This window comes from Oncorhynchus mykiss, chromosome 19, assembly GCF_057628025.1.
Source record: "Oncorhynchus mykiss isolate SJ-2025 chromosome 19, ASM5762802v1, whole genome shotgun sequence".
NCBI classification, from domain to species: domain Eukaryota; kingdom Metazoa; phylum Chordata; class Actinopteri; order Salmoniformes; family Salmonidae; genus Oncorhynchus; species Oncorhynchus mykiss.
The window spans coordinates 58,058,621-58,073,596 of NC_143040.1; the positions used below are offsets into that span (position 1 = coordinate 58,058,621).

At 42.5% G+C, this 14,976-nt stretch overlaps 1 protein-coding gene across 1 annotated transcript; it reads left to right on the forward strand.

Moving 5' to 3' along the window:
- Positions 1-7,670: 7,670 nt before the first annotated feature.
- Positions 7,671-11,386, forward strand: LOC118941363 (uncharacterized). Its single transcript, XM_036953827.2, has 2 exons — positions 7,671-8,025; positions 9,507-11,386. The coding sequence occupies exons 1-2, from the start codon at positions 7,975-7,977 to the stop codon at positions 9,771-9,773; spliced, it is 318 nt and encodes a 105-aa protein (XP_036809722.1). The 5' UTR covers positions 7,671-7,974; the 3' UTR covers positions 9,774-11,386.
- Positions 11,387-14,976: the final 3,590 nt, after the last annotated feature.

The window sequence follows — 14,976 nt, forward strand, 5'->3', positions numbered from 1 at the left end:
TTTGAGATAAAACAAGCACTGAATAGTGTAGGGAATCATTGTACCATCTAAATTGCTGTGAAATGCATTTTCAATAACAATAAATGTTTTACAGCCATTTGAAGCTAGTGGACCTAAACAAAGTAAAAGGCTCAAGCGCGAGTGTCTGCCATGTTATGGGTAAATGGATGTGCTGTAGGGTTTGTTTTGAATGCAGCCTAGTGTGTAGCACTTACATGAAAATATATTTTTTATTTAAAAAAATAATAATTAAATAAAAAATGTAATGCACACGTGAAGCTGTTAATTAGGAGTGGATATGAATGGAAATCAATTAGTCTGCGTATTAAAATGTTTTTATTTTGCTTTTATTTTTATTGTCCACCTGATATACAGTAAGACATTGCACCCTAATTACTTATTTTAAATGAAGAGGCTGTTAGAATGATCCACCTTCCATGAGTAAGTGTGATAATGCCACTGAGTTACTGTTAGTTGTTTCATATGAAGGCATGATTAATTAAGAGTAGCATCATACTTGGCGTCCTCCTTCCAAATGACGTGAGACGTATGCCAAATCTGACCCAATTGCTGGCTTGTTGACATGACATTTGGAACAACTTGATAACTCACCAATTACTGTACAATGTAGTCTTCACAATCCATTTTCAATGAGGTCGGAACAAACACCGTTTGACTAAACTAACTTGGCGAAAATGTACTTCACTAATCAAGTCACGGTACACGTACGACGTCCTAACGAAGTTTTGGAAGGGAGATATTCTTCAGCATATTATAGGTTTAGGGCTAGGTGTTTTATCTTACTTATCTTTATCTTAGAACTGAGCCCTAGCAACAGGCTATTGTTGCTGTTCAGAACATAGGAAAAATTCCTGGCCCTTGGGACAAAGACCTGTTTAGACATTGGTAGTCACCCTAAATCTACATGTGTATAGTCTCCATTCATGCACAGGTTGCGTTCTCCTGCATGCATCAACCAATGGTTCTGTGCCGTAGGGCATCAGATTTCAATTACATAATTTGGTTTGCTGATACGTAAAATACCTATCCAGGCGTTGTGTAAGATCTGGCATGCGTCGGCAATGCCTGGGCAGAGGAATGTGCCCACAATGTTGCTGACATTCTGTTTGTGAGTGAAGTTCAGTTGATAATCACCTACTGTCCCAGAGCCAACAGATTATCCACTGACATCACAGCATCTTACTTTAGCACTGAGCGTTCTAATCTAGAATTAATTTCATTCTAGATGCTGATTTTAGAAATGAGTGGCTTTATGAGATCAGGCATAGTCCTGGCTGGATCAGAAACTAGCTACCATAGCAGTTGTGAACCATTAACACAGGGGCCACCATCTGTGGCCCCTATTCATAAGAGGCCCATTCTGGAGTCATTAGCCAGAGGGGATGATAAGGTCAAACACTACTTTCTCATGCTGTAACAGTGAATTTTAGAGGCATACCATTAGCACTTTGCCTATTGGGCTGCTAAAATTCACACTTTTATTCAGCCTTGTCATCTTTTTGAGGATGTGACATGGATAGGCTATCACAAAAATTATCTTAAGTCTTGTAAGACTTTTATGAGTTACAAGCAACTTAGATTCATACATGTAATACAACGTAAATGTCCATTTAGAGGAGTATCTTTTTAGATAAGTTGTTTTTAATGCCTGTCTCACAAGAATGCCTCGAGAACTCACGCACGGCTGTATGACATTCCGTAACAGTCGTGCATACCATGACATCTCCCTCTAACTTTTACACATTTTCTTTTTAATGCCTACAAATTTTGGTAAACATAATGAAAACAACTGTACTTAAGAATAGCAGTAACAATGTTACTGTAAAGGTTTTGAAAGCACCAAGCAATGCAACATTTCTTTTTTATCACTACTTTCCCCTGAAGTCTCTTGACCTGTAGTGTCTCATTTCAATGCCTCTTTGTTTCTATAGTTGTTCTTTACAGGTCCTGTCTGACAACTGGTTTGCTAACCCTACCAGACCTGGTACAGTAAAAGTCCTTGACCAGCAGCCTGTGTGCTGTCACTCGGTTGGTGGAACAGTCACTGTTTTCTCTTCTTTCAGGAGAGGCAGTGCCTTAGAGCGTTGGGCCAGTAACTGAAAGGTTGGTGGATTGAATCCCCGAGCTGACAATATACAAAATCTGTCGTTCTGCCCCTGAGCAAGGCAGTTAACTCACTGTTCTCTGGTGGGGAAAGCTGCCTGATGGCCTTTACTTTCTCTGGATCAGGCCTGACTCCTGAGGGGTAGATGAGGTATCCCACTAATTGTAGCTGTGTTTGCCTGAGGGGACACTTTCCTCTTTTCAACTTTAGTCCGGGTTGACCCTGATCATCTGCAGGACTCTTTAGTTGCTTGTCGTGCTCCTCCAGGACACCTACAGCACCTAATGTCACAGGAAGGCCAAAAATATCATTATTTAATTTATTTAACCTTTTATTTAACGAGGCAAGTCAGTTTAAGAACAAGTTCTTATTTACAATGACGGCCTACCCCTGCCAAACCCGGACGACGCAGGGCCAATTGTGCGCAGCTCTATGGGACTCCCAATCATGGCCGGATGTGATGCAGCCTGGATTCGAACCGGGAACTGCAGTGACGTCTCTTGCACTGACATGCAGTGCTTTAGTCTGCTGCGGCATTCGGGGGCCCTAAAATCAAGGACAACAACCACCCGAGCCACTGCCTGTTCACCCCGCTATCATCCAGAAGGCGAGGTCTGTACGGATGCATCAAAGCTGGGACCGAGAGACAGAAGCTGTTTCAGTCTCAAGGCCATCAGACTGTTAAATAGCCATCATTAGGCGGCTTCCACCCGGTTACGCAATCCTGCACTCCCATGATTGGGAGTCCCATAGAGCGGCGCACAATTGGCCCTGCGTCGTCCGGGTTTGGCAGGGGTAGGCCGTCATTGTAAATAAGAACTTGTTCTTAAACTGACTTGCCTCGTTAAATAAAATGTTAAATAAATTAAGAGGCTGCTGACCTAAACACACAGACTTGAAATCACTGGCCACTTTAATAATGGAACATACACAAAATAGTCAAAATTTGTGAAATTAAATGAAAAAAATTACTTGTTTCAAAAAACAAACAAAAAAGTGGTGCGTGCACATGTATTCACCCCCTTTGCTATGAAGCCCCTAAATGAGATCTGGTGCAACCAATTACCTTCAGAAGTCACATAATTAATAAAGTCCACCTGTGTGCAATCTAACTGTCACATGATCTGTCACATGATCTCAGTATATATATATATATACACACACACACACACACACACCTGTTCTGAAAGGCCCCAGAGTCTGGAACACCACTAAGCAATGGGAACTGACAAGCAAGCGGCACCATGAAGACCAAGGAGCTCTCAAAACAGGTCACGGACAAAGTTGTGGAGAAGTACAGATCAGGATTGAGTAATAAAAAAATATCAGAAACTTTGAACATCCCACTGAGCACCATGAAATCCATTATTAAAAAATGGAAAGAATATGGCACCACAACAAACCTGCCAAGAGAGGGCCGCCCACCAAAACTCACGGACCAGGCAAGGAGGCATTAATCAGAGGCAACAAAGAGACCAAACATATCCCTGAAGGAGCTGCAAAGCTCCACAGCAGTGATTGGAGTATCTGTCCATAGGACCACTTTAAGCCGTACACTCCACAGAGCTGGGAATTACGGAATAGTGTCTAGAAAAAAGCAATTGCTTAAAGAATTTTTTTTGCACACGTTTGGTGTTCGCCAAAAGGCATGTGGGAGACTCCCCAAACATATGGAAGAAGGTACTCTGGTCAGATGTGACTAAAATTGAGCTTTTTGGCCATCAAGGAAAACGCTATGTCTGGCGCAAACTCAACACCTCTCATCACCACGAGAACACCATCCCCCACAGTGAAGCATGGTGGTGGATGTTTTTCATCGGCAGGGACTGGGAAACTGGGTCAGAATTTAAGAAATGATGGATGGAGCTAAATACAGGAAATTCTTGAGGGAAACCTGTTTTCAGTCTTCCAGAGATTTGAGACTGGGATGAAGGTTCACCTTCCAGCAGGACAATGACCCTAAGCATACTACTAAAGCAACACTCGAGGGGTTTAAGGGGAAACTTTTAAATGTATTGGAATGGCCTAGTCAAAGCCCAGACCTCAATCCAATTGAGAATCTGTGGTATGACTTAGATTGCTGTACACCAGCAGAACCCATCCAACTTGAAGGGGCTGGAGCAGTTTCGCCTTGAATGGTCAAAGATACCAGTGGCTAGATGTGCCAAGCTTATAGACATCCCCAAAGAGACTTGCAGCTGTAATTGCTGCAAAAGGTGGCTCTACAAAGTATTGACTTTGGAGTGTGAATAGTTCTGCACAGTCAAGTTCTGTTTTTTTTTGTCTTATTTCTTGTTTGTTTCACAAGATAAATTATTTTGCATCTTCAAAGTGGTAGGCATGTTGTGTAAATCAAATGATACAAACCCCCCAAAAATCTATTTTAATTCCAGGTTGCAAGGCAACAAAATATGAAAAATGCCAAGGGGGGTGAATACTTTCGCAAGCCACTGTATATACTGTATTCTATTCTACTGTATTTTAGTCTATGCCGCGCCAACATTGCTCATCCTAATATTTATATATTCCTTACTTCCTTATTGTTGTGAATTATTAGATATTGCTGCACTGTTTGAGCTAGAAACACAAGCATTTTGCTACACCAACAATAACGTGTATGTGACATTAAAATTTGATTTGATATACCAAAGTGTCATCCATAAAAAATGTGACGTCTCCGTAGTTTTCGCCTGGGAGTGCTCGAGATCCCAAACGGCAAGCGGGGTATTTGCTTGAACCCACTTGACACATCAAATTGTGAGAATACTTTGGTTCCGCTCAGCTTTGTGAGTATCTCTTCCGAGGTGGGTAGGATGAACAATTCTCTTTTCACCACTTAATTAAGCTTTTTCATATATATACGCAAGCATTTTTCTTCAGGGCAGGCACCATGGGTGCACACCAATCTGTTGACTGCGTCACCTTCTCCACAATGTCATTTTCGTCCATCCTGCACAGCTCCTCTTTCACCTTCTGCATAAGTGGTATTGGGATTCTGGACACTGTGTGCACTGCATATGTCTGTGTTCTCACTGGTTCTGTTTTGAGCAAGCCATGTTCTCCTAATGCACTCATGAACTCTTCGCTGTGTTTCACCAGGCCCATCTTAGCTGCTGTTGACCGGCTGAGTAGGTTGTCCACGCTGTGCCTGAAAGACATATAGTGGGAAGGAGTAGTGTTTTTCGTTGTATGTGGTGCTTGCTTGAAATTGCCCTAAACAATTCGTGGCCCCCGGTACTTCACAGAGTAATGGTAGACGGCTGCAATGTTCTCTGGAATGTGTATATCAAATCTCTTTTCACACATTACACTAGCTTCTGCTCCAGTGTCAATACATTATTTCCAGGTGTTGCCCCAATGAGGATTTGCACTGTCAATTGGTCATTACTCTTCTCGGCATTGCTAACGGATCCCAAGAAATATGATGCCTGGTAATTTTCTGTAACTTCACTAACCGATTTTGTGTGACACATTCTTTCCCAATGTCCTGTTTTCTGTTCATCTTTCCTGCTTTTTATGTTGCATTTTCCCACACCGGCTGCGTTTTCCTTCTGCACGCTCCGTGTCCCTTGAATCTCTGTTCTCATTGTGTTTTGTGCGCCATTTTGCTATCTCTTACTCACATGCTAACCTCTGACTGACGGACTGTTTTTATAGTCGTTGCTAATATGAGATCTGACATCAACTGCAGTTTGCGAGACCGTCCTTTATCCAGTCCTGAATATGCTAATCTCTACGAGCTTTCAGAGCATTGTGACTGCTGCGAATAAAGTGCTCTGATAAATGCCTCTTCCTTTTCCCCAGGTAGCTGTATTCTTCAATCAGAATACATTTCTTTCCCCACAAAAGGGCTTTTTACAGACCGAAATACTCTTCAGTTTCATCTGCTGTCCGGGTGGCTGGTCTCAGACGATCCTGTAGGTAAAGAAGCCGAATGTAGAGATCCTGAGCTGGCGTGGTTAAACGTGGTCTGCGGTTGTGAGGCCAGTTGGACGTACTGCCAAACCGCCTGCAACGTCATATTGGAGAATTTATGGCAGAGAAATTAACATAAATTATCTGGCAACAGCTCTGGTAGACATGCCTGCAGTCAGCATACCAATTGCACACTCCCTCAAAACTTGAGACAATTGTGGAATGATGTTGTTTGACAAAACTGCACATTTTGTCCCCAGTACAAGGTGCACCTGTGTAATGATCATGCTGTTTAATCAGCTTCTTGATTTGCCACACCTGCCATGTGGGTATATTATCTTGGCAAAGGAGAAATGTTCATTAACAGATGTGATCACATTTTTGAGCAGAATTTGAGAGAAATAAGCTTTTTGTGCATAGGAACATTTCTGGGATAATGTATTTCAGCTCATGAAACATGGGACCAACACTTTACATGTGTTATTTTTGTTCAGTATATTCCCACATGACAATATGAAAGTCTGCTTTCTCATTTTCTGATACAAAGGTGAACGATTTGAAAACGTCCTCTGCCTTGCTGCACATGTCATGTATGAGGGACTTGCACATCGCTATCTGCCTGATCCAACTTGGTCGTTGTTCTGAACCCCATAAAATGTTTCCATTCCGTCGGTTTATCAAAGTTAACGTTATGCGGCGCTTCAAACTTCGCCACAGTCTACTTTCTTAGTAGGATGTTAGCCTGTCACGCACTTCTGACACCATGTAATATAATGTGAATGTCCAGTCAGGAGTATCTTTCTAGGTAAGTTGTTTTTAAATGCACGTCTCACAAGAATGCCTCAACTCACGCACTGCCTCATACTGCTTTACGACATGCCTTAACACTGTCCTGCATACTATGACAGTCATATTTTGGGGTGATGTGGACATGCATCGTATCTTATTAAATATCTTTTTTTTGTGAGTAACAATCTACTTGTACTAACTTTGGGGAAAGGATACTCTGAAAGCTCAGTTGCCTAGTTGAGTGAGTATGAAATGTTCAAGCCACTGTTCAGATGTTCTGTTGAGTGGAGGGTCATTACTGGTTCCTCTGTGACACTGTTCCTTCTCTCCCTATCCACTGATGTTATCAACCGAACAACCTTATTATTAATATTCTTCTGAGCTGGAGACCACCCCCTGGCAAGTATGGACCCAACGACACAAAGGGATATTAAACCTCAAGGAAGGTGCTGACTTAGCAAAAAGAGAGGAGACACTGCTGCCAACATAATCAGAAAAACATCCAGATCTCCCAACTAGGCCGATTTGAAGGAGTCTATTGTTGCGGGTTCAACTCACAACTAACGATACTCTCTCTGCCCTTGGGAAGGGGAAAGCAGTTAACCAACTGGTGTTGATGTGTCCTAATGCTCATCTTATTGGAGGTAGCCTACCATTTAGTATGCTTGACCATATAGCGTTACTTCTAACCATGTATTACTACTGTACAGCTATGCTGTATGCTGTGTTTACATACTTGATCTCAGCAATCTGACTTTTCTTCTGGCTCTCTAGTGATTGACTTTGTCTCCCTGTTGATGACCTTGTGTATAATCCCCCCTCCTCCCTGCCTTACTCCTAGGTCATTGTCTCTGTGCCAGCAACTCCCATAATCCACTCACACACCACCTGTGTTCTATACTGTACTGTAGTTGTGTAAAGAGGAGAGGTTATATAAGAGCTTCAGAGGCTGACACGCACCAGGTTGACAACAGCAGGTCCCCACATCCAGGTCCTCTGACGAGCCCTCTTACAGTTGGGTTCTCACTGGAGAGAAAGAGAGTCTAGGAAGACTGCGAGGAAACAGTTGGAGAGGAACTGACCAGTAGAGCTGTATTTTCACTATCAGTCTCTAAGAGTTTGAAACCCTGGAGACCCGCAGCAAGATGTTTTTCAGACTCCCAAGACTAACTCCTGGATACCTACGGTATCTACAGGTGAGTGGCCAGTGATGTGTACAAAATTGTACTGTTTAGTCTTGTCCTTTTTTGCTTGTCCTTTTAGACAAATCTTATGAGTACACAAAGTACTGAATGTTTTGCTGTGTCATTCCTTACCCTAAGGGGATTAGTGGTGTTTAAACTGTCTGCTACCTCAAGTAGCTCCAGTCCAAATTAGTTATCTTCTGGCTGAGTCACTGGAAACGGTATGTCTTCAACACTGGTTAGCATGAGGCAGTGGATTCTGCTTTGTTTGGCCTGATCTTGCCTTGATTGAGGACCTTTCAAACATAAATGCCCTGCAATATATGCTGATGTTCTAGTATAGATGACTTGGTCCTTGGCATTCTGTGGCTTTAGGAGTCTCTAGGGAGTTCCTGGGACTTGAGATAGTGTATTGATGTATGCTGTATTGCCTGTAGTTGTGAATGGATGGACAGGTACTGCATGGCTTCCAGGTTAATGCCCGTTGGCCAGAGATTGCTTTACTGAGCCTAATGTTATCATTTATTACTAACCTATTGCACCTTGTAGTAGGGCAGTTTGTCTCAAATGGTTTTATGTTTAGGTCCTTGTAAGAAAGTGCAGCGGCCTTGCAATTTGATAGAACATTGGGCAGTTTGTGTCTGTTTCTCACTAACACCAGTGGCCAGCTTGTTAAGATTGCCGTTCCCCTTTCTATTCAAACTTGACTGTCTGCAGGCTATGAATGACAGAGAACACAGTGGTGTTGTAATGTGTGATAGACCACAGTGCAGTTTACGCTTCTACTTGCATAAAAATAAATATATATTCTCTGTCTTACTTCTCAGCTGCAAGTTTGAGGAAGTCTTTTGTTTTAGCTCACAACTTTATTGGACTTATTTAGTAGTGTTTACTGCTAGCTAGTGAGGGAGAAATCCATGACATGGTTTGTTGAATTATGATTACAAATAACTCTGAGGGAGCATCAGGAAGGGCTGCTTAACAGCCTGAGTCCCAGCCACATTATAGCTGGGGGATCTATTACTTCCTCTTCTCTGCTCTTTATTATTGTCTAGGGGCCTGCGAGGAAATTGTCCATCTCGCAAAATAACAGCCTTTGTTTGTCACAGACTGTAATTTGGCAAATGTGCTAGATGGGTTTTTAATCTCTTCAATTGGGGTATGGGGGTGAAGGGGGCATAATGTGGCTGACTTGGTACATTGGGAAATTGGGAATTTTGTCGCAAGAGACTGGGAGATTTTATGTTTTTTGAGTTATGTTCTGTTTATGCGACTGCAGCCCACTACATCCCCTTATCTATTAGTATATAGCACAATGCACAGTACATTGGTCAGTGCCGTAGTCTCAGTGGTTAGCGTTGAGCCTGTTTAGAAAGCCTATTATGATTATCCTATGGATGCCAATGCCATGCCATCTCCCAGACCATTATTCATGAATAAGATTGCTTTCCCCTTTAACCACATCATGTCATGTTGCTTTGTCTCCCCATCAGACCCAGGCTATGGCGAGTGAGACCCAGAGAGCTGGGGACCTGCCCCGTCTGGCCATGCTCCTGGGGGCCTTGGGGATCGGGGTGTGTGGCTACAGCTCCAGGCAGCTGGCACTGCACCACCGGCCCTCTGCCCGCGTGCTGACCTGGATGGACGTTGGGAGCACCCCGGTGAAGGGGAGAGCCCCTTCCTTCATGGACCTGTCTCAAAGCCACAGCATCTGTCAGGACATCCCACCTCCAGCATTCGCTGGGCAGAGAGTGCCTTAAAACAACCACCAGATCTAGAGTGCATGTTTGAATCCCTCAGTATGCAGTACCTAGCCAGGTATGGTGGAGCTTTACTCCACTGTGCTAGCACTTCAGTGTTAACATATGTTGAACCCTAACCCAGAGATCCATAATCTGATAATCAATAATTACTAGCCTCACCTGTGTGAGATTCTGCATTGACATGCAGTATATTTAAAATTGCTGATTGGATGAGTAATTCAACTTGTTGCCACAGTGGGTAGGAAGGTTTAGCTATGGAAGTCTGATTTAGCTTCATCCTGTGTGTCTTTTGTGAAGTCACGTGTTTGGCTCGGCCCCCTGGTACACAGATGGTTGGCAACCCCTCGGGCTGGTTGCCATCCATAAGTGTTGGCAGCTCATCCACAGCCAACAACTTCCATTGATTTCAACTGATAAGAACTAGGCGGACCTATCCATCACTAGAGCTTGACATCCACTGTCAGGTCCAGTCTGGACTGGAGTGAAAGACACAGGTTTTATTTCACAGTGTCTTCAAACGATAGTGCTACAGTAGTCGTCTTCTCTGAAGGTGTCAATTCTCTTACATATTGATATTGTAATGAGGTACATTGCAAGGAAAGGCTGGACGATTGTTCAGCTACAGTTACTGAAGCATGCTAGTGATGACTCTGGTTGTATAGAATGATCCAGACTCTCTTTATGATGTCTCACTGCCATGTGAATAATGTAACTGTATCTATACTGCTCCTTAGATTATAGCTCTTATTTGAACCACGGTTAAAATGATGAGGGAGAGCGAGAGAGAACAAAGCTCCTCATCACTAAACCAATTTCCTCCTGTGGGATTAAACCAGGTGGAACATCTGTGAGCTGGCATACAGTACATCGCCCCAATCTGGTATTAGGGGTGAAGACAGGAGACTGGTTCCTGCAGTGCCATGAGCAAAGGCTGTGTTCCAAAGAGTTCATATGATATCGGGTATCTTTAACTAGATTGGGAAATGTGCACAGCATCTTTCAGAATGATAATTTTTCTGTTACTGCTACCAAAGGCCATTATGAATTTCTCAGAGCTAGTGTGAATCACACCTATATTTTCCCCCCAAAGAAGATAGTGAGACTCAAAATCAAACATCCATTGTACAACCACTGGAACCACAGGTACAGTAGAGGTCTGCAAAAGCTGATCCCATAATCCTTTTCCACAGCAGCTGAGCCAGTTTCCTGTGTCTGACAAAATATAAATTTTTAGCAGGACCAGATTAGCTGTGCTAGCCCTGCCACTGCATTTTAGGTCGCTACAAATGGCCCTAATCCACTCAGCAGATGTGCTAATTGGCTGAGCTGGCACCAAAGAGCTACCGGGGCAGTTCCCTCAACTCGTGACAGAGACTGACACTCAAACACTTGTTAATGGACTACCTAATGGTTTTACGCAGAAACATGACATGGTGTTTTTCCCGTTGAGCTCAATTTGGAAACCACTTTTTCAGGAACAGAAAACGAATGCATCCTGTTAGGTCAACACCTATTTCCTTCAAACTATAATATTATGTTGTCTGTACCTACTGCATACATGTATGAAATTTGTAAGGGATTTCTGGGACAAATAAATTTGTTCAACTTTTGGCACGTTTTTCTTTTATCTATATTTGTTTTACAAATGTATGATTATTTTAAGTTGTTACTATTGTTGACTTTTACTATTCCTCAGTCTGTTCTCTACCTGTACATTAGAAAGTCAAAATAACTTTTTCCAGATGGACTGAACAATGTATTATCTATTGTTTAGTCTTATAGAATAATTAATAATGGTCACTGAAACCGCATGTGGGCATTTCCATCAAATGACCCATGACCACCGAAGTGATATTCATAGGAAAATATACAATTGGGTGTCAAATGAAAGTTGAGTCTATATTTTTGGGAAATGAAGGCATAAGTAAAGGCTTTGAGTTCTGAATCAACAGATGGAAAATGGTTCTTACCCTTTATTTTTTGGGGTAGATGTTTTGTATCAGAAATACATAAACACAATGATGTAATGACCCCTGCCAACTAATACCAACATATATATTTAGTTTTGGAGATATTGTTAACCTTCTGTAAGTTTAAGAAATATTGCCTTTGGCCTCCCAAGTTGGGCAGTGGTCTAAGGCAACTCGCCGCAATGCTAGAGGAGTCACTACAGACCTGGGTTTGATCCCGGGCTGTATCACAACAGGCTGTGATTGGGAGTCTCAGGGCGGTGCACAATTGGCCCAGCATCTCTGAGTTAGGGGAGGGTTTTGCCGGGGGGAATTTACTTCTCATTGCACTCTAGCGACTCCTTGTGGCAGGCCGGACGCCTACAGGCTGACCTTGGTTGTGGAAATTCTAATCAAAAGGAAGAAAGACTGCAGATCATTCAAAATAACTTTTTATTATAATATTTGCAAATCTGGAGCTGGTTAACAATCCACTCAACAACAGAGCAGAGTTAAGAGCCCAACAAACAAGAATTGAGTCTCATCCTTTATAGGAAATTACAACCTCTGTTTATGTGGCAGTTTAGCAGGTGTGTGAGATCATGGTGGGAACATTGCGCACAAACAAGTGAAAACACCAGTTGCGTTACTCCTTTCTGCTGATAGAATTGTCGCTGATGCTCAAACTAGTCTCTGTTCTCTTATCTCCACACAGCTGTGCCCTTGAAAGATATGAAAAGAACCGGATGAACCTAAACCTGTGGTGACTCTCAGAGGCTCTTTGGCGGAGTGACCAAGTTGCTCAGAAAATAGAGGAAGAACACTGGCTTCTTCTTACATGAGAGAAACAGACAGTGGAAATGTATAGGTTTACGGCTCATACAGAGCATGTACATAAAGTTTGTAATTTTGTCACCATACATACGGTAGTCAGGTGAACAGTGTTTCCTCCAACACATTGGTGCAGCTGGCTTCCGGGTTTTAACCAGGTGGGTGTTAAGAAGCGTGGTTTGGCGGGTCATGTTTCGAAGGATGCATGACTCAAAATTTGCCTCCTGAGCCCGTTGGGGTGTATCCCCACCACCACACTATCATCATCCAACTAGATACCATACATTCTCTTAATGAACCCAGAGGTTGGAATAATGTGCTTTTAAGCTGTACTAAATTCCAAATGGATTCAACTCAGTTTTACCAGGGAGAAATTGAGTCATTCATTATACAGTATTTAGGGAGGACAAATTCACTGTGTGACAATATAAAGCCAAGTGTGTGTGTTCTACAACCAAGGAGTGTATTCATAGAGTTGGGTTGTTTTTATTAATTCATGTTCTTCATATTACGGATATTTGGTTGTTCATTATATTGCGTGACAAAGTATTTATTTATTTTTAATTTCACCTTTATTTAACCAGGTAAGCCAGTTGAGAACAAGTTCTCATTTACAACTGCGACCTGGCCAAGATAAAGCAAAGCAGTGTGACACAAACAACACAGAGTTACACATGGAATAAACAAACGTACAGTCAATAACACAATAGAAAAAAAGTCTATATACAGTGTGTGCAAATGGCGTGAGGGGGAAAGGCAATAAATAGGCCTTAGTAGCGAAGTAATTACAATTTAGCAAATTAACACTGGAGTGATAGATGTGCAGATGATGATGTGCAAGTAGAAATACTGGTGTGCAAAAGAGTAAATAAAAACAATATGGGGATGAGGTAGGTAGATTGGATGGGCTATTTACAGATGGGATATGTAAAGTTGCAGCGATCGGTAAGCTGCTCAGATAGCTGATGTTTAAAGTTAGTGAGGGAGATATGTCTCCAACTTCAGCGATTTTTGCAATTTGTTCCAGTCTTTGGCAGCAGAGAACTGGAAGGAAATGCGGCCAAAGGAGGTGTTGGCTTTGGGGATTACCAGTGAGATATACCTGCAGGAGTGTGTGCTACGGGTGGGTGTTCTTATCGTTAAGTATAGCTGTTGATACTCTATCAAATCAGTTTGTGAAATCCAGTGCCAATTTTAGCATGTAAATCTTGGTGGGGCAAACTCCCAATATTATCAATGCATGATAGTTAAATGGATACATGAAATGCATCCTAGCAGGCAATTGTCTATTTTCTATTCAAACGTTCTAAATGTGACTAAAGAAATCACTGGACAAGTTAATGGAAACTGTAGCTTCTGAAATCAGAATTATGCTTCTGTCGCCATCCAACACACCTGTCCAAATCTCTATCTGTCCAAATTGCAAACCTGAATTGGGAGATTCCAAGGACAGAGAGACTGGAGAGGTACCATCATTCCAGGGTTTAAAACCACAGGAGGTTGGTGGCACCATAATTGGGGAGGATGGGCTCGTGGTAATGGCCGGAGCAGAATTCCATTTGCTCTGTTCCATTCTCCCTTTGGCAGCCTCCACTGGTTCGAGCCACATAAAAGCTCCTCAAGCTGCTCACAGCATGGGTAGGCAGACCAGAGATGGTATAGAAAGCGAGACATCTCACTCCCTTATTTGTTCTGCCAATATGGTCTGATTATTGCCCCAGCCCTGCAAAGGGTTGTTTTTTTTCTGGTTGTGCTGGGGAGGATGGGGCTAGTGGGGATGGGACAATAAGTAGACCAGAACCATCTGTTCACGCGAGAGAGGGAACGGCCACTTACACAGACAGGAACCTTGACCATTTTTGTTAAATGGTAAACGACCTGAGTGAACAATCTTCATTTATCCACCATCTTTGGCCAGACCACTATGAGAAACGCCTTATGATAAATAACATGGCACTCCTTTTTAGCTTTGTACAAACCATCCTGATCTCACGAGCTTAGGTTCTGTTTCGTGAGACCAGGATGATTCATACGAGGCTAACTCTTTTTAGGGCCTAAGCCATGTTGGCGTAGTCTAAACCAAGTTTGCTTATTTCAAGTTTGTATCATTTTGTCATTTTTATTTTGTCAGGCACTGTAAATAGCCTAATTCCCATAGAGACCTGGAACTTCCCATATTTTTTGCGAAATAAACCAATGATGTAGGCCCAGGCTACCGCTGCCTTCATTCCAATGCTTTCAAGCCTCCAAGCCTACTGCTGGGCCAACCTTACAGGCGCAGGCCTACCCCTACAACAGGATTCACCAAAATGTTTAATTTTATATGATTATACACTTGAAAAAATGTATAAGATACCACTAGATCAAAAAGAGGTGACAACTCAAAAGGCTATAACACAGAGTTTCAATTCCCAGAGGCG

Coding starts and splice junctions, on each gene's coding strand:
- LOC118941363 (XM_036953827.2), top strand. CDS start 7,975: ATGTTTTTCAGACTCCCAAGACTAACTCCTGGATACCTACGGTATCTA. Junction 8,026..9,506: donor GATACCTACGGTATCTACAG/GTGAGTGGCCAG, acceptor TCTCCCCATCAG/ACCCAGGCTATGGCGAGTGA.